Consider the following 19,535-nt stretch of genomic DNA (forward strand, 5'->3'; position numbering starts at 1 on the left):
GATTGACTTTCTAGGCTGCGAGCACACATTGCCAGGTCATGTGCAGCTTTGCATCCACCAGTCCTCCCAAGTCCTTCTCAGCAGGGCTGATCTCAATCCCTTCATGCTCCAGCCTGTATTGATACTGGGGGTTGACCTGACCCATGTGCAGGACCTTGCACTTGGCCTTGTTGAACCTCATGAGGTTCACAGGGGCCCACTTCTTGAGCTTGTCCAGGTCCCTCTGATGGCATCCCATCCCTCAGGCACGTCAACCGCACCACTCAGCTTGGTGTCATCATCAGACTTGCTGAGAGTGCACTTGATCCTGCTGTCTATGCCATCGACAACGATACTAAACAGTACTGGTCCCAATAAGGACCCTGAGAGACAGTCCTTGTCATCGATCTCCATCTGGACATCGAACTGTGTGACCATTCAACCAATTCTTCATCCACCAAACAGTCCACCCATCAAATCCATCTTTTTCTGATCTAGAGAGAAGGATGTTGTGGGGGACCATGTCAAAGGCCTTACAGAAGTCCAGAGAGACGACATCTCTAGCTCTTCCCCTGTCCACTGATGAAGTCACTCTATCACAGAAGGCCGCTGGGTTGGTCAGGCAGGACTTGCACTTGGTGAAGCCATGCTGGCTGTGTCAAATCACCTCCCTGTCCTCAGCGTGCCTTAGCATAGCTTCCAGGAGGATCTGTTCCATGCTCTTCCCAAGCACAGAGGTGAGGCTGGCAGGTCGGTAGTTCCCAGGGTCCTCCTTTCCACCCTTTTTAAAAAAAGATGAGCAGCTCCATTTTCATAGTGTACAGTATGCTGATATAAACCACCGGTCTGTTTGCTTTCTAGGTGCTGTCCCATTTTCTGCGGGCTCATTCTTTGTTTATATCAATCTGGACAAAATCTGGCGAGAACCCATAGTTCATTTCACTCCTCTTCAGAACTTCATAAATGGCTGTGTCGCAGCTGCTGTGGCACAGACACTTTCCTTCCCCTTTGAGACTGTCAAGAGGAAGATGCAGGTATAGATCATTCGTGTTACTAGTACTTTGTTAGAGGTGCTTGTTGAAGGAGTTTGGGACAAGACTAGACAGATGATCATGAGTGCCACTTCATTTCTCTTACCAGTAAGCTACAGAGGCTTTGTTTTAGGTGGTTCATTACTGGGGTTTTGGGGGAAATTGTGGGGTTTTGTTTTCTGGTTTTTGTTTGGTTTTTTTAATGTCTGAAAATGATTGTTACAAGTGTGTTGTTACACTTTTAAGGTGGGTTCAAGCAGTATTGTGGGGTATATGCATACTCTCAGACTCCGTGTCTTTAGCTTTATTTCTTTCATTTTTCATAGCAATTCCATCAAATTCTCACAGTTCAGCCTTGGCAAACCTTCTGTCAAATGCAGGCATTCAGTCCCCTTAGTGGGAGGCAGGATGAACGAGATCCATGTCATTTGCAAAGCCTGTGTGTCTGCCATTTATGCCTGACCTATGTACAGGCAACCACAAGAAACTTTTACAGCAAGTATTAAGTCTGAAGGGTCAGGACTATCCTTGTTCTTATTTCTGACTCCACCAGTTAACAAGTGACTTCCCAGTTGCTGGTGCTGCTGCTTTCCTGGAGCATCAGCAACATGAGAGTCACTATATGAAGTCACTATATCATTCTATATTACCTTGCTGTTCTTTTCTCCTGAAAGTTTAGTAACAATGATTTAAAAAAAACCGAAACCAAACCAAAAAACAACCATCACCCCACAGCTTCCATCTCACCAACATAATTCATTTGATGATGTCAACTTTTCAGTAGAGTGACAGCGAATAGCTGTCATCATCTGGTGGCTCTCTGGCTGTGGCATATGAGTTTGTTCTTTCAGCCCAGTTCCTAGGACTGCAGATTTATGGGAAGCTTTTGTGATCTTATAAAAAAAGCAGTCATTTGGTGTGGTGGCATTATGTAGATCCCTGTCCCCCTGCTCATGTGATAGTCTGGTTGATAAGTCACAAGCTAGGAAGAGGTCAGTGAAACTGTGAATTCCCCTCTCCTGCTCCCCAGGTTCCCTTTTCCAGACAGGGCTCAGATCCAGTGGCACAGAAGCCTTCGTTGCCCTCTCTTTGTCTCGTAGCAGATGACCTCAGCGGGAGAAGTAATGTCTTTTATTAGAGCAGCTCATGTAGCTGACGTGTCCAGAAGTCAAGCTTTAAGCTGACACCTTGCATCAGGTATCTCATAAAATGTGTAGGGTGAGAAAGAGATTCTGAGCATGAAAACATGATCGTTTTTTCCAGCTGTATCAGTGGGTCTAAGAAAAGCAGTTACTCCTTACAAGTCATCTCTTTCTTTATATCCTTAAGCTCACAGCAATATTGTTGCCCTAAAGAATAAAGAGAAAGACGTTTACTGTGCTGTTTCCCTTTTAACATTTTCTATCAATACATCAGTTACTTGAACATTCAGTTTTTGTGATCAGTTCAAAAGTGACTTTCGGTTGTAACTGGTGTGATGTTAAGTTCTGTGCCAAGCTTTGTCATGACAGGCAAGTAGAGGAGTGGAGCAGGCCCATCTTCCATTTTCCTGCCACTAGGCTGTACTCTTTTGCCAAAGGGATGCTTAAAACTTCTGACTGGCAATTTTAGAAAGAAGAATGGAGCTGGATTTATTGCCTAAATATGTAGGAAGTGGATATGCTAAAAATACTTTGGACGGAAAAAAGACCGAACAGCAGAGAGGTTTTTTTCCTCATAGATGCATTGCAACAACTGAATAGTGATTTTCCAAGCTTAGAGAAACACCTCCTGGTCAGTGATTTATTCTGAAGGCACGGGAGAAGGCAGAGGTGTTTCAGAAGAAGTAGCTGCCTAGGTGTGAAAGCCCACGATTTGCTTGGTACTGGAAACGACGTAAGTCACGGAGGCTTGTCCAGAAAAGAGACCCAAACCGATACTGAGAGCTCACTGGAACTCAACTAAGGTCACCCAAGAAGTTTGTTTTTCACAGTTGGCATCAGGGTATGGCCCAGCGTTGCAGGGATCAGCTGTGCTTTGTGCTTACTTGCTGGCCTGTTCACTTTGCAGGGTGGTGGTCAGAAGAGAGAAATGTCTAGGACGGCGCCAGAAAAGGTATCATGCGCTGGGACCTGAAAGGGGGAGAATAACGAAGGGAAAAACAGAGCTTCAAGACATTTCAGTGTTCTGTAGAAAACAGGGGAGCAGATACTTCTGACCACGGTTCTTGTTAGGCATTGTGTTCTGACCAGCCTTCCTAGCTGAGAGGAAGAGGGGTGTACCAAAGCCCTCAGCTACCCCCAGGCCTGGTGTGAGTGCTCTGCAGTGCACCTAGGGAGATGCTGGCGTTGTTCTGAAGCTACGAACACTGGTTTCGTGCACAAAGAGGAACCCAGCACACTGCGGAGGTCAGTATCAGGTTCCTCTTCCTTCGCTCCTGTCCCACTGATCTGACAGAAGGAGGTAGTACATTGCCAAAGATGACTTTTCCAGGGAACCTGTTGATGATGGGGAGCCAGGGAGTTGCAAGGCAGCCTCAGGAGCTTCAGAAACTGGGGCACAAGGCTGTCTTCTCTGACTCTGGGATGGAGTACAAGCCTGAGACCCGAACATCCAGTTCAGATCTTTACCTGATGCGCTAGGCAGTCGGAAGAGTTAGCTTCATCTATCTCCTCGCCTAGACAAAGCTTGAATTGTTTGCACGGACTAGAAAATGAATTCTGCTATGGGAGGAAGGATAAGGTGTTATTTTTAATCTCAGTTGTAATAATTTTGTTTCATCCTTTCTCATTTTACATATCTGAATCCTACACTTCTGACGTCAGCAGCTTCTGTCACTGACATCTGTGGGAGTAGGAGCTGACTGTCTGTGAACAATTCTTCCTCTGTGTTTTGGTGATGATTTATGATGTCAGATTTGCTCTGTAACCATGGCTTCTTCCCCCTCTGCTATCTGAATTATCTTTATCATGTTTACTTTTTTTTTTTACAAAGATGCTATGTTTGCTGAATACACTTGAATGGTTTTCTTAGAAGAAATGTTAATTAATATGAGTGAGTCTTAGTGAATATGTGAGTCCTCCTTGTTGTGCTTATCCTAATTTTATTCCTTTGTCTTCCTTTTTTTCACTTTGCTCCTGATTGGCATGTTAGAGAATGAAGAGGTACTGTATGCATGTTTTGGCATGGAAATACGGCTTTTGTTGTGCGTCTGTAGAAGGGGATTAGTGGAGAGGGTTGTTCAAATGGATGTTCTATATCAAATGCTTTCCTGACTCACTCTTATACTATATCAGTTTCTGAACAAAAACTTACTGATCTTTATATCTTTCTGGCTGTTTCTCATTCTTGGCTTGCCTTCCTTATCGCACAGTATCATGTTTTGTTAAATGCAGTATCTAAGTGACATTCAAGTACTGAAGTACTGCACTTTTACACTTGCAGACTTAAGTGCAAGAACACTTTTTTCTTTTCTTTTTTTTTTAACCTTAAGCAGGGAAATACCTGCCTGTGAATGAGTCTGGGTCTAAGGGAAGCACAGGTGATGTGATTCCACTTCCCCACACCATCTTTTTGCCTATGATCACCTTCGTAAGTGCATACTGGACTGAGCTCTGTCATTTCAGCAAGGGAGGATGAATTTAGAGCTGTTATATGCCATCCAGAAGATTATTATTAGAATGACACCGATCCCAGGCTGTGTGTAGAACTGAAAATCTACAAACACGCAAATGGTCAGCGCAAACCTAATACCCGAGTTTGGCACTTCCCTCTGCGCACATGACTCGGAGGTAAGCTCAGATACCCTGGCTGGCACTTCTCAGCCTTCGTTCCAAATTGACTTCTGACTTTGGTAGTTTTGTTAGACAAAATGCACGAAGATGACCCTAAAGTTTCACAGATGCTTCATCAACTGTACCATTACTCCTTACCTGCTTACGTGGACAAACTTTGCATAGTTTGCAGAAGCTTAGTCCTGTCCCCGTATTTTTCTGGTGTAATTTGTTTTCATTTCTGTGACTATAACTTGTCTGAAACTCTCCTTCACTCATAAATACTGCTCAGGGATAGCTTTACCACCAAACCCTTGTAATATAGAATAAGCCTGCTTCTAGTGTACTGCAGGATTCAGCATGTTTTTGGTATTGACTACAGAGCATCCTCGAGTTGTGAGGACATCTCTCTGGGGAAAGCATTATTCAGTAGTGATCTTTCTGTTTTAAAATCCAGGCTCTGAATTCCCTCCACCGCCATAAACAAACAGGCTCGCTGGTTTTGGTGAGCGTAGACCAGTGCCGTGCATCACCCAAGCAGTGGCCTTGTTTCAGTGACAAAAATGAATCAGTTAGGCCTTGGCTGCCTATCAGTCTGCAATGTGTTTGGGTGGGTTTTTTTTGTTGGGGTTTATTTTGTTCTTTGGAATGCAAGATGCTCTGCAAGTGTGAAATCTGTTGTAAATGATGTAAATGCTATGAGTTCTTAGTAACCTTGAGAAAATGAAGCAGGCATTTTCTTTGTGAGGTAGCCTGTTTAAAGTAAACGCAATCTTGTGCTCGGTTGGCACATTTCTAGTCTGAAGTCAGTTAAAGGAGATACTGAAGTCTCCTTTTAAAAGTAATACAATTATGTAAGCATTTATTTAAAAATAGTCCCCTATGTTCCTTCCGTGGTAAAAGTCAGTCTAGCAAGAACCCAGTGGCTGGGTTATAAACAAAGCTTTGGAATAGAAAATTATAAATGTTTGCAGAAAAGCACCTTCTCCCTGCTGAAATGAGGAGACAGTGCTCCTGCATTGCTTAAACATGAGGAACTTGCAAAGCCTGCCCTGTCACTGGAGATGGTCGCCGGTGCTGGTGTGGCAGCCTCTGAGAGCTCTCGAGCTGTGTCATCCCTGCCGGTTGTGAGATCTGTGTTCTTGTCAGCTGGGAATATAAAAGTTATTGGAGTCACGACCCGGTTTAAAAATAAGAAATCCTTTTTTGGGTCACGTGGTTCACACGACATCTCAAAAGCATACGTGCTCTGAGACTTCATTCCGGGAGACCCTGTAACAGTGAACGGCATGGGAGCCTGAGCCTTGGAAATTTTCAGGTGGAGCCATTTGACCACACAGAGTGGCAAATTCCATAGTGTGGAAGCAAATAAGGAGCAATATTACTGCTTTTACTCTGATTTCCTGGGGAATTAAGGCTTATATGGTTGCTAGCTGTCTGTCTTTGCCCTCAATAACTTTTGATCATGCTGTCCGACTTCAGCTAAACTTGACAGAGTGGAGGTTTCAGAGAGATTAACTTCCTTCAAGTTTTGTGAAAACAAGTGCACAAGTAGAGACAAAACTACAAAAATACTTCACCTGAGGGGGAGGCTGCAGCGTGAGTTCTTGCTTTTCCTCCTTCTCCCTATGATCTCACACTCCCCTTCTCCTGGCTGCCGGGGTTCAGGCATCAGCCAGGACCCCATGCCCTGGGTGGTACTTGAACTTGGGAGCAGCCTGGCTCCTCTGATTATTAGCAAATAGGTGATAGACATCAGATTCTAGTTCTGGTAAAATCTCTTCCTTCTCTTTTTGCCTGTGTCTAAATGCTTTGAGCTGCCAGCAATTTTATCGTTCAGTTGATGTTGCGGTAAAGGTATTTTGTACCACTTTCTCTGAGGCTGTTGGAGAACGGTGCCCTGCTGCTCTTGGAAGTACTCGGTCCAGTAAATGGTTGAGACAATGCCTGAAAAAAGCTACCAAGCGTGACATGGCTTTGCCTTCGGTAACAGCCTAAATCAGCTTTTGTGCATCTGAATGAACCTCAGAAGCATTCCTCTTCAATCCCCAGACTTCCACAGAAGAGAATCGTGGAGACTGACTGCCTGTGAAGTTGAAACACTGAACAGTGCCAGTGCCAAAGCTGGGTAAGAGGGAAAAATCATAAATCAGGGATTGGAAGCAGGGCTGGGCTGATCTAACAGTCAGGTCTGCCTTGTGACAGCTCATGCTACGTCTGGTGGTCCTTAACCCTGTTCATCCAAGGAGCTGTGGTGTGACAAGTACATAATACTCGCTCCCAGGTGGATTACAGCCGCAGCTTAGCACTGCAGCACAGTGATCTGCCGAAGAAAAGCAGGACAACACACTGTACCCGCTTGAAATGCAGGAGGCCTGAGGGAGGGCAGAACGCGATTCTCTCCAGATGATCTTACCAGACGCCGAAGTGTCTGGCGCGCTCTCAGTCCTAGCTTTGGCTGTGCCAGCGGAGCATGGCCACCAGCCACTTACAGCCTCTGCAGCTCTGCCGTCAGCGTGGTAGGAGCAGGAGCTCCATAATCTGCTCTGGGGCAGATCAGATGGGTTAACTCAGCCCACCTGCTAAACACAGTAAGCTCACCCAGCTGGCAGGGCCTGACATGGGTTAGGGTACGCTGCTGTGCGCACACAGCTATTCCAGCCGTAATTTTCAGCGGGGAGGCAGTGATGTCTCCAGAGTGACAGCTGTCACTGTTACCCCTAACATGGGTACTCTTTCATCGGCTACGCAGGATAGCCCTGTATCCATTTGTCTGGTGCTTAGAGTGATGTGCCTGTGACATGTCAGGTGATTAATTATGCAAAATACTCTGTAAACAGGACCTAAAACTTTATGGACACTCTCTTCTTTTATATCTGATTTATTCTGATTTGGTGCAGTTCCCCACCTCATTCACATAAGGCCAATGGAAATATGTCCTCTGTAAAGCCCCAGTCCTGTAAAACGTTAATTTTCTCCTCAGTTCCTACTCAGACAGAAGGAGATGCAGGAACCAGTGTTGCAATTCGCTGTGTGAAGTGTGGGACCAAGCTAGTCTGCCTGAGGGTCTGCACCATTAAATCAGCCAGTGCTAACATGCATGAAAATGGTGCACCCATTTGTAAGGACTGCGCAGAGCCATCATGAGGCATCTGGAAGCCACGCAGAGGTGTCCATGCAAGGGCTTTGCACTGCCTTGAGGAAAAAGACCTCTATATTCTGTATTACACCACAAGTGCTGAAAGCAGGGACAGTTTAGGTTCAGTAGCAGAGGAAGGATTCTGCAACAAACCGCGACACATCGGGGTACAACAGGCCTGGCGATAATGTGTTTAAAGCTGAGAGTCAAACTTCTGAGCAAGCAGTAAACTGTTTTGCTCCTTCGGTGCCGTTGATCTCAGTAAGGCGAGCTGGTTTGGCCCCAGTTCAGGTTGCGGAGGAAAGCACAACATGTTCCTAGACTGCAGGAGCTGGAGGTCAGCTGCCCTGGAACCCGCTGCCTCCGGACAGCTTGTTGTCATTTACCTCCCAACCTGCCTGAATGCCTTTAGTGGACTTTGGCCAGGGGTAAATCAGCATGACCAAACCACTGACACAGAAAAGACAGTGACTCCGGAGCAAAGCTCTCCTCCAGGAGAAAGGATTGATTAGCCCAAGAGAATGCATACTTTTTTCCCCCCGATATTGATACTTATTTACATTTTAATTCTTTCTTACTTGAGTGGAATGAAATACTCTTTCAAGCATTCAGCCTTCTTTTGAGTGAAATTCCTGTTAACTGTAGTGGCATTAGCTTGAACGGAAACTGCAATCTTTGTCCTTCAGTTTCCTTTGAACGACAGTCGCGCTTGCCCGTTGCATGTGTCCTTATTAACCCAGACTGCAAAGACTTCTTATTTTAGCTTCCAGATTAAGAGCGTGAACCCTTGAGCTGAGTTGTACAGTGCATTCCTGTGCTTCATGTTTTCTAAAATTGATCAGAAGTGTAGGACACCTGAACCTGTTGAAAATACAGAAATAACAAGGATTTTTACTCTGTCTACCGTTAGGGTAGCGTACCACCTATGGCAGCTGTTCACCATTAGTTGATCTTTCATGCTCTGTGCCAACAGTACTGCATACTCAAAAAATAAATAAATAGCAAATCTTTGTACCAACAAACTTTTATAAACAGGGAAAGGGGGGAAAAAAAGTACACGAATCGAGAGGGAAGTATTTCCAGATAGCCTCTGATACATGTGAATTCGAATAGTTGCAAGCCAAAACATCCGACAGTGCAAGTGGGAGTTTTGTATCTGCAGAGCTCTGGCTGAAGTGGCCGACCCTGCACGTGCCGCGTCCGGAGCCGGTGGGCTCTGCGTGGTCCCTGCGCGGCTGCTGGGGGAGATGGGAGCGGTTGATCTGTTGATGGGCACGGTCCCCACTGCGCTGCAGTGAACTGCAGCCATCCTTCGGTCCTAAGATTAAGAGAGGAGGAGGAGGAGAGGGGCTGGGGGAGCTTGTCGAAGGGGAAATCTTTACAAGGTCTGTGAGATTAGTTCCCAAAATGGGGCTGCGTTGTTCTGGCAGTCACCTCGTGATGCAGATGAGATGCAGGAGAGATGGTGTCTGAAGTGTCTTCAGGTAACAATGAACTTCAATAATTAACGCCAGTTTTGTCACGACACTTCACCCTTGTTTGAATATTTTGTTTATATAAAAAAGTGAGTACAGGTAGTTGGTGGGGGGTTTTAATGCGTGTCTCTCTTGGGTTTAGATTGTCAAAATACAGTGCTAACTTTGAGGATGCATCACAGTGACTTAGTAGACTTGGTGGCCTCTGGATACTAGAAGACTGTGTCTGTGGGAGAGCCGATGGAGCCAATCCTGCATTTGATGTGCTTTAATCGTTTAGAGGACCCATCGTCCATCAGAAGTAAAAAGATTAGCAACTTAGCCCCACTACTGCTGTGACTAACGGCTTGGCACTCTGTTCTCAGCACAGTGAGCTGTGCTGTATCTCCAGCCTTCCGCAGGGTGAGACAGCCGTAACTGGGGGGAAGGCAGGCTTTAATGTCGGTCGTAACAAACAGGTGCCCACCCAGCAGCCCGTAGTTCAAGGGGTGTCAAAAGAAAGGAATGGAAGCTGCTTTCAGGTGGCGTGAAACGTCTCCTGTTGTCAACCTGATCTTTTTGGTGTGAGATTAGCTGTTTGATTTGTATGTCATAGTAGGTTTCTCTAAAAAAGGTAGAGAAACTAGTTTGATCTGTTTGGTTACTTCCATTTTCTCTGGTGCCACAGGGCCGTTGCGAGGATTGCAGTGCTGTAGACACGCTTAGATGATGCAGAACCACCCAAAACCCACATCTGGTTTTTTCATTAAAAACAGTGCCAAATGAAACACTTTCTTCATTTTTTTTCTTTTATTAATGCATCTTAACTTTGTTTAGCTGTGTTCCAAAAGACTGAAGTTTTAACTACACACCGATACATTTTTTAGTTTTCCTTTTGCAGTAGGTGATTCTGAGATTCTGTGGAAAATTCTTATTTAAATACTGTGTGTAGGGTCCTAGAAAGATGCTGCTCCTGTAAAGCAGAAAGACTGGCAAAGCATACTTTACCCCACAGGCCAAAATCTTGAGAATGGCTGTAACCGTGGTGAATGTTACTGTAAATCATCTTGCAGTAAATCTCTTAAGAGGTCAGCATCTGCGGGCAAATTAGAAATCTGGGGTTTTGACTTACGTGCTCCTTTTTAACTGTCGCCTGGATGCGTTTACTGTGTGCAGAATCTTAGTGAAACCTGCGGTGTGCTTGTCGCTTGTCTTGGTGTTGTAGGCAGGAGTTCTGTAATCGAAACCGTTTGGTGTCGGCCTTTGCAATGTACATGGTAATGAAGGGGATTAAGTCAGACTGATGCAGTGAATTCTGACAGGTCATGCCCTGCCTACCTACCATAAAGGGACTTAAGAAGGAAGGGAATCGCATGTGAACAGTATTCCTGCTTTCCTGAAGCGTTTGAAAACCTCTTCACTCCTTGGTTGCCTGTAACTTCCTTTACCAAAAAAGTTAGTGGAAACTGCCTGCCAGTCCAGAAGGCAGAACAGGGGTTTGAATCCAGGTCTCCTATGACTGCTGTTGCATTTTTAAGGCTACTTCTATAATTTCTTCTAAGCATCCCTGGCGCTAGTATCACCAATCTTAGTGGAACTGGTCCCTGAAGTTGCAGCACTCAGCATCTTCTACAGTACAGTCATGAGAGTCTTTGTGCAGGAGTTTCTCAAGTACTATGTATTAAGGCTTGAAAAGTTATTTCTCTCTTTCTCAGTGTTGGATTTAGCTATTGCTTTTTAAACCCTTACATCCCTTAAGTAACACAGCCAAGCAGACAGCTGAGCTTCCTTGTGGCAAATGAGTGTGAGTATGTGCATGACCCTTGGCTACCAGCCTAGCTCCGTTACCTTGGACTACCTCCGTTACCTTGGACTACCTCCAAAGGCAGGGCTGGTAATACTGTGAAATCACAGCAGTGAAATCCCCCGACGCCTGCCTCTCTGAGTCCTATAACAGAAAGCTGCGGGAGCTTGCACCAGAGTTAGGAATTACGGAAACAGCTGTGGCCCCATGGAGTTAGCAAGGCCAGTGTAGGCACAAAGGGGACGAGTGATTAGAACGGTTGAAATACTGTCTCCCCCACGGATTTGATCCCTCTCTTACAAATCAGGTACACTGCTGAGGAAGTTCAGAGAGAAGCAAACGCTTCTGTTCTCTCCTCCTTAAAGCGTGAAAGACCACAGATTAAATCCTCAGCCCTACTCTTGCCTGCGGTAAGAGCCAGGACATGATAAAGGGGATCCAGAAGATAACAAACCAGGATGTGGTGGAAGCCTATTGCCTACTTTCTCAGTGCAGACAGCTGCTTTCCCAGCATCACCTCCCAAAGCCCTGTCAAAAGGAAACTGTATGGTTTTACCAGTTACCTGCCGACAGACGTATTTCACATGCATTTCAATCATGCACAAAAGAAGTGAGAAAAAGATAATGACCTGTGTTTTATTGTAGATAAAGAAGACTATGCAGTTAGTGTGTGTGGTGATTAGGGGTTTTTTGTTAGCTTCTAAATTTTAGCAGTAGGCTTGCCAGTAATGCAGGGGGATGCAGCAGCATTAAAACTATTTGATTAGTAACTTCTCTTATACACCTGGAGCATGAGTTTTGATCTGTTTCCATTTCCAGCAGCTGAGTTGCCAAGTATTTGAAACGCTATAGCTGAGGCATCTAGAAAATGTCATCACCACTTGTTGGTTTATGAGAGGCTTGTCATAGGCTTAGCAGCTCTGAGAAGCTGTAGGTTAGTCTGGCCAAGGAGGGAGAAAATGCTGCACCACGAGGTGTTTCAGATCAATGAGGGGACTGTGATATCCCTATTCACCAATCTGTTCACTGTACAAGTCCCAGTTTTATCAGACTTCTGCCCTGGGGTGATCAGCTTGCGCGTGCAAGTCGTCAGCCTGCGTCCTTCGGTCCCCACACACTCCTGACTGAGGAATGTTGCTTGCCACGTGTTTGAGTGAAACTCTGATTTCCCAATGCAAAATAAACCCATGGCTGCATGTACACAGATGGATGAGGATGGGATTATTCAAGGTCAGGTTATCCTGTCCGTGCTAACACAGTAGGAGATTAATGAAGGAAGGATTTTGCTGTTAAAAATGACCCACTACGCTTCTTCCATGTGAACAGACGCTGTCTATATGGCAGTTGGAAATGTAGCTGCAGTCCAGCAGGATCCTCCCAAGCTAACTTTAATTGGTATGGATCAACTGACCATGCAGCAAAGATACAGGTGCACAGGCTCCGACTGCTCACCTCCAGCCCTTGGTGGGCTTGTAAACCTGGGCTGAAATCTCTGTTCTCCCGTTTCTGCTGTGCTGTTGCCGCTCAACCCATAGTATGGTTCGCCCTTCTCACGGCAGCGTGGACACCGCCTCGGCAGCCAGAGCGAAGCCAGCGTGCTCTTCCTTTTGATCAGAATGACCGGAGGGCAGCGTGGTGTCTGGGGCCGGCCCCGAGCTTCGCTCTGTGGGTGCTCCGCTGCCGGTGGGGTGAAATGCCTCACACGTTGCGCGCCTCTGGTTCGGTGTCCTCGCAAGGGTGGGATTTATTTCTAGCAGTGACATGGCACAAAAGGAAATGCTATGTGAAATTACTGCTGTCTTTCCCTATCAGAGTGTGAATTCCCTCCCTTTTAATTTGTATTTCAAGGAAAAATAGCTGATTCTTTTGGGTTGGTGGAAGAATCCAGATCAGTTGAAAGCTGGCATTAAGTGTTCCTTATGTACCAGAATAGAGAAAATAATTATCTTTAATTACTTTATTTTTCCTTTGCTCATTCTAAATCCTCCCCGGGTGTCTCTTGAACAGGCGCAGAGTCCTTGGCTTCCCCGCTACGGAGCAGTTGATGTCCATTTCACGGGCATGGCTGACTGTTTCCGGCAAACTGTGAAGAGCAAAGGTGTGCTCGGACTGTGGAGTGGGCTCACACCCAGCCTGCTCAAGGTGAGGTTTTGCTTTTATCCCGCTCAAAGACCATCCTGAAGAAATCAAGGCATGCTTTTGGTCAGCTGGGGTTGTAAAGGTTATGACATGCCTCCGTACTTAGTAGCAGCTTGTAGATGACGGAGTCTGTGACAGAACAGGTATAACCTCAGGCAGGTTATAAGCCAGCTTTGGAACTTGGTTTGGTCGTATTTCCCCAAACGGAAGCTTGGCTTCGAGGTGTCACTACTTTCGAGTTTATCTGAGCGTCCTTAGCGAAGGAGTGCTGCTAACACACGAGCCAGGGTATGGCTGGGGGATTGCAAGCGCTCCACTTATGGCAGCTGAACAAGTTCTGCTGCTCAGCTGAGCTCCAGTAGCTTGACATGTTGTACCAAGCTGGAAAGAAAATTGTACCTGTATAAGCCACTCCCCCAGAAGTCAAAAGCAGTACTTTTGCCCAGCTATTTAATGCATGCATAGCAGTTACTACAGCCCTTGCCGAGCTGAAAGCATGAAATAGAGCACGGTAGCTTAAAGAGAAGGTAATTTAGTTTACATAAATACATTTTATAGTGCTGTGGTGAGGATTGCCTACATGGAGTACTACAGGTCGGCTAATGAGCGGTAATTGAGTGACAGCGTGATTGATTGTGATGGCCTGGCTGTGCCTGGCCCTACCTTGGCTGGTGTAAAGCCACGTGGCACCAGAGCTGCTGATTCTGCATGGGGCAAAAGAAGAAAATTGTTCAGTCACCCTGCTCTACACAGAATAAATCCCACATTTCCTGCCAGGATTTGCTGAGGTTGCTTAGGATTTTCTTAGATATTTGGCAAGTTGTGATACAAGCTAGCCACAGACCTTGTTCCTTACAGTATTGTTATAATTAGCTATGTGCCAATAATAAACTCCTACTTGTAGCAATGCTGCAGGTGCCAGCCTAGTTGGAGGTGAGACTCTGATTTTATATAAACAAGCACAGCTCTATTAGCAGATCAGATCAGAATTTGAAGTCCTAGAAGTTGCCTTTTTTAAAACATCTAAGCTAATAATGCTACTAGTGAGTCTAATTTTGCTTTTTTGTCTTACGTTGCCTTTTTTTTTTATTTTATCAGATTGTCCCATACTTCGGTGTGATGTTTAGCACCTTTGAGTTCTGCAAGCGGGTCTGTCTGTACAGAAACGGTTATATTGAATCTCCTTTAAACTACAAGCTAACTCCTGGTGTGGACCAGAGTTTACAGCCACAAGAACTGAGAGAATTAAAGCTCCTCCGAAGCGAAAATTTTGTGCCAAGGAAATCGGCGCTTGAAAACTGACATTGGAGTGTCCATTGCAGATATACACAATACCTTTCTTAAGGAACCCTGCAAGAAAGATGTGCTGAGCTACAGGTACCAGCATCTCCGAGGATTGCATCGTTTTAGTACTGAGACACCAGAGCCAGGAATGAATAAATCTTGTAACTCATTTGCTGAATAGGTATAAACAATATGAATAGCAAGCATATACTGAAGAGGAGAGATGCAAATAGTTTGAAAACAGTATGCTATTGGAACTTGAAATTACATCATTCTAGGTGCTTTTCAATATTCAGTAGCCATTTTGAGATAAAACCACTTGCAGAAAGGCAAGAGAACAGAGATGAGATTATAAATTGTATCTTGAAAAATACTAAGAATGTTCAAATGGATTTTTAAGTGATCCGAGATACCGAGTCAGCCAAAAATGATGAACAGACTAGAACACATACAACATGCAAGAATTTCCACTGAAATCTCCTTTTTTAGTGATGCTTTGTGGATGTGGCATTCTGCAGATGCAGAATTAGACGCAGTTCAGTCACACTCCAGAATCCACTCTTCAGTTTTTGAGACTTACTTGAGAATAATAATTTTGTATGAATCTTTGGCCTAAAGATGAAAATACGCTGCTGCAACTGTGCTTTTGCTAAGAGAGAACTGTACTGTGCAAACTGAACTGTAATACACTGGCATGACAATCTTGCAGACTTCAGTGCAGACTAGAAAACCTTCCCCTCTTTCTCCTGTGTTGCTGCTGCGCGTATGTGAATTATTTCAGGCTCTGAAAAATAGTTTTCCGGAAGTTGTCTAACTGAAATATTTCCCGAAAAATGCAGTTCTTAAATGTGTTAGATATTTCAGAGCCACGAGCCTTGTTGTGTCATTTTGGTATTCTCAAAGCTCTATTTTTATATTAAACTACTTTTAAGTTCCTGTGCACAGACCCAGGCCTACCGTGCTGCTCAGAACTCACCAGCAGCACAGTGCTGTGCACACAGCCTGCGATTTTTCCACCTGAGCTGCTGTGATCCAGGAGCCGCAGCTCGTTTCTGTAGGCAGGAACCTCTCTGCAAGACCACTGGGTTAGTGCCAGTGCAGTTCATTGGCCTCTGACCAGTCTAGGGAGTTTTTGGACAGTAAAAGATCATCTGGGGATTATACCTGAGGACCTGCGGTATTGCTCTGGTTTGTTTGTAGAAGTGCGGCTACGGAACAGCCCCATCCTGGTGCCTTCTGACAGAAAACCTTAAACCCTGTGTCCCGCCAGCCTCGGGCCGTGGCAGAACGTGAACCGGGGCAGCTCGGCAAGGGCTGTGCACCCAGCCACGCTCCCGCCCTCGCTGCCGCAGCCCGGGCTCAGCGCGGGATTTGCCTGCTGGTCGCACAGCTGTTTGTGCGTGGTCTTGTACCGCTTGTACCCCTGCGGCGTGGAAATAAGTAGATCTCAGAAACTGCTTAGTTAGGCTGGGTCACAGTGGGATGAGGCAATGGCAAATCGACGCCGGAGCAGCCTGCGACTGTGGAAAAGCATTGGTGGAAAGATTTGGGATAGTTTTGAGGCCTGCCCTGCACCTAGAACTCAGCCACTGTGCATGTACGCTACAGCTGAGGTCTTGCAGTATCTCTCTTAATGGGCTCGCTCGGTTCTGCTGCAGTGGTGCTTCATGGTGGTTTTCTTCTCAGGAGAGAAATGCAAGTGTTGATAGCAAAAACTCAGATGGCAGAGAGCAGATCCGGTGGGTCGCGTGTCCCGCTGAGGCTGTAAGTGCTTTTGGCTCTCTAACCAACCTGCCTAGTGAACGTTTTTCTCCACGCCTCCGTTTTCCCGTCTGCACAGCGCGGGTCAGAATACTGAGACTCACCCGAGACGTACGAACAAGGAGATGTGACTTGTGAGCGCGTCGGGGAGGAACAGATTTCTAAGGAGTGCCCCTACCCTGTCCAAGCGTACCTGTATGTTTTCTACAAACGTCGTATTTCCAAATAGATTTTACAGATTGAGTGATGGGTGCGTATGAGTGTCAGGTCAGCTTTTCAAACCTGGTAAGAGCCAAGTGAGTCTAAACCTTACCTCTAACTTGTTTCTGATGTGCTAATAACGCGTTTGTGTGTGTTTATATATTTATATATTTGCTAATAACATACTCCTACAGCCCATAAATCACTTGCTGCGCTTTTATCAGCCGAGCCTCTGCCTTGCGTAATGACACCCCCGCGTGAGAAATCCCCCGCCAAGTAGCGCGGACCCCTCCGCTCCAGGCCCGCAGCTCCGCACTCCCGGGGCTGGCGGCGGGAGGGGTCGCGACCGAGGTTGGCCCCGATCGGGCGGTGGGACTCGATCCCGTACCCGTCTGAGCGTTGAAGACCCCCGAGCCCGCCCGGCGCTGCCCGCCCCGCGGCCCCCCGAGCCGCCTTCCCGCCGGGGCCGGCGGACGCGGCCGGCATTGGGGGGGGGGGGGGGGGGGGGGGGGGGCCGCCGGCCGTGTGCCCCCCCCGAGGCGGCCACGCCCCCTCCCCTCCCGCGGCCAATGGGCAAGCGGGACGCCGCGCCCCCGCCCACCCCCCGCCCCTATATAAGGCGGCCATTGCAGGCGCGCGCCCCGCTTCCCGCCTCCCGCCGCCTCGCCCGCCGCCCCCCCCCCGCCCCGCCATGACCGATGCGGCCGTGTCCTTCGCCAAGGATTTCCTCGCCGGCGGCGTGGCGGCCGCCATCTCCAAGACCGCCGTGGCCCCCATCGAGAGGGTCAAGCTGCTGCTGCAGGTGAGCGCGGGCGGCCGCCCCAAGGGCGCCTCAGGGATGGATGGATGGGGGGGGGTTGGGGGTCTCGGGGGGTCGCGTCGCTGATGGCGGCGTCCCGTCCCCCGCAGGTGCAGCACGCCAGCAAGCAGATCGCCGCCGACAAGCAGTACAAGGGCATCATCGACTGCGTGGTGCGCATCCCCCGGGAGCAGGGCGTCCTCTCCTTCTGGCGCGGCAACCTGGCCAATGTGATCCGCTACTTCCCCACCCAGGCCCTCAACTTCGCCTTCAAGGATAAGTACAAGCAGATCTTCCTGGGCGGCGTGGACAAGCGCACCCAGTTCTGGCGGTACTTCGCCGGTAACCTGGCGTCCGGGGGTGCCGCCGGCGCTACCTCCCTCTGCTTCGTCTACCCCCTTGACTTCGCCCGAACCCGCCTGGCTGCGGACGTGGGCAAAGCCGGGGCCGACCGCGAGTTCAGCGGGCTCGGCGACTGCCTGCTCAAAATCTTCCGCTCGGACGGCCTCAGGGGCCTGTACCAGGGCTTCAATGTCTCTGTCCAGGGCATCATCATCTACAGAGCCGCCTATTTTGGCATCTACGACACTGCGAAGGGTAGGTTGGCCACGATGCCGGGCTGTGGTGCGTTCTGGTGGATGCCGGCGGCTCGCCTGCCGCGCTCACCGAAAGCTCTCTCCCACAGGCATGCTGCCGGACCCGAAGAACACCCACATCGTTGTCAGCTGGATGATCGCTCAGACCGTCACCGCTGTCGCCGGTTTGACCTCCTACCCTTTCGATACGGTTCGTCGTCGCATGATGATGCAGTCTGGCCGTAAAGGAAGTAAGTTTCTAGCTCCTCGTGTAGGAAGTGTGGGGCATCCCTGAATCACCAGTTGCTGGTGGAGCTGAGGTGAAGGCAGAGCGGCTTGGCTTTCCCCAAGCCGTGTAGATATCCTCACCTCTTGTGGACAGTGGGGTGTGAGAGGGGCTGCGCGAGCGACATCGGGCAGGGGGCACGGACGGGTCTCTGCAGCACGCCTGTCAGGTGGCCTGCAGTGTGTCTGTCAGCAGGCAGGAACAGCAGAACTTGCCCAAGGATGTTGCAAACGAGTGTCTCTGGGCCAAGAGGAGACACCCCTGGTAGCAGACACGGCCTGGCTGACTGTGCAATAGCTTTTGGCTCTGGAAGTGTGGGTGTCAAAGCAAACAGGAGCTGCCTCCTGCTCGAACCGGTCCTTCCAGTGTCTCCTAGGGGTAATGCAGCTGCAGTGTATCTCCTGGGCAGTCCTGCCCTCTGACGCACTAACGCTGGAGAAAGTCAGTCAGGAAACGGGATGCACTTGAGGTTATGAAGCTGGCAAATACATGAGGCCATTTCTGACCTGGATGTTGGGGGTCACGGGCGTCCAATTCCTAATGCTGTCTGTCTCCCGCAGCTGACATCATGTACACCGGCACTATTGACTGCTGGCGGAAGATTGCCCGGGACGAGGGCTCCAAGGCATTTTTCAAAGGTGCATGGTCGAATGTGCTCCGAGGAATGGGTGGTGCTTTTGTCTTAGTCCTGTATGACGAAATCAAGAAGTACACATAAGTTATTTCCTGTTGTGAACTGGCATGTTGTAATACGTAATCATGGACTTGTATGAAAACAGTCTAGTTACTAAACAGTTGCGGCTGGTATTTATACAGGTTGGCATGGGGCAGGGGCAACTGCCTGCCGTGTCTTTATTAAGTCATTCCCCCTGATGGGACTCAAACATGGTTTCTATTTCAGTCTCTCCTGCTTAGAGTACAAAGAAATAAAAATCTGAAACCAGCTTTCCTCGTCTCATGTTCTCGCTGCAGTGTGAGGGGGCTGGGGGTCTCTGCTCAGTGATTATAGGGAAGGAGGGAGATAAATCACCTCCATCCTGCACGCCTCATTACCTGCTAACTACCTGTGGTCTCCGGCAAGTAAATGCCGCCCAGGCTGCCGAGGGAGTGTTTTCTCCCCAGTGGAGGCCAGCAGTGTGGGCTGCGGTGGGGACTGGCAGCTCTGGAGGACTTTCCCAGCTGGTTTCTCCTGAGAGAGACCCTGGTAACTAGAGATGATGCGCTGGCTGTGTGCCACCAGCCCTGCCTCTGGCCTGCCTGCTCCCCGGAGCTGATGAAACCTTGTTTTGAAAGTGCCAAGTGCCTAACCGTTCTGCAAAGCACAACCCTCC

The 19,535-nt window shown here is 48.0% G+C and overlaps 2 protein-coding genes across 3 annotated transcripts in view; both read left to right on the forward strand.

Annotated features, from left to right (window-relative positions):
- The window catches only part of SLC25A43 (solute carrier family 25 member 43), a 20,262-nt gene extending 4,824 nt beyond the window's left edge, over window positions 1–15,438 (forward strand). The window contains exons 3-5 of one of the 2 annotated variants that reach the window (XM_075435542.1): window positions 841–1,013; window positions 13,167–13,301; window positions 14,397–15,438. In XM_075435542.1, the coding sequence (XP_075291657.1) occupies window positions 841–1,013; window positions 13,167–13,301; window positions 14,397–14,600 (512 nt within the window). In that variant the 3' untranslated portion in view covers window positions 14,601–15,438. Of the gene's footprint in view, window positions 1–477; window positions 717–840; window positions 1,014–13,166; window positions 13,302–14,396 lie in introns of those variants that run through there. The other variant, XM_075435543.1, reaches the window with a different exon arrangement.
- Window positions 15,439–17,191: 1,753 nt separating this feature from the next.
- Window positions 17,192–19,143, forward strand: SLC25A5 (solute carrier family 25 member 5). Its single transcript, XM_075435378.1, has 4 exons — window positions 17,192–17,346; window positions 17,454–17,940; window positions 18,029–18,169; window positions 18,765–19,143. Exons 1-4 carry the CDS (start codon window positions 17,236–17,238, stop codon window positions 18,920–18,922), a joined length of 897 nt encoding a protein of 298 aa, XP_075291493.1. The 5' UTR covers window positions 17,192–17,235; the 3' UTR covers window positions 18,923–19,143.
- Window positions 19,144–19,535: the final 392 nt, after the last annotated feature.

The sequence above is a fragment of the Opisthocomus hoazin genome, chromosome 14 (assembly GCF_030867145.1).
Source record: "Opisthocomus hoazin isolate bOpiHoa1 chromosome 14, bOpiHoa1.hap1, whole genome shotgun sequence".
Lineage (NCBI taxonomy): Eukaryota > Metazoa > Chordata > Aves > Opisthocomiformes > Opisthocomidae > Opisthocomus > Opisthocomus hoazin.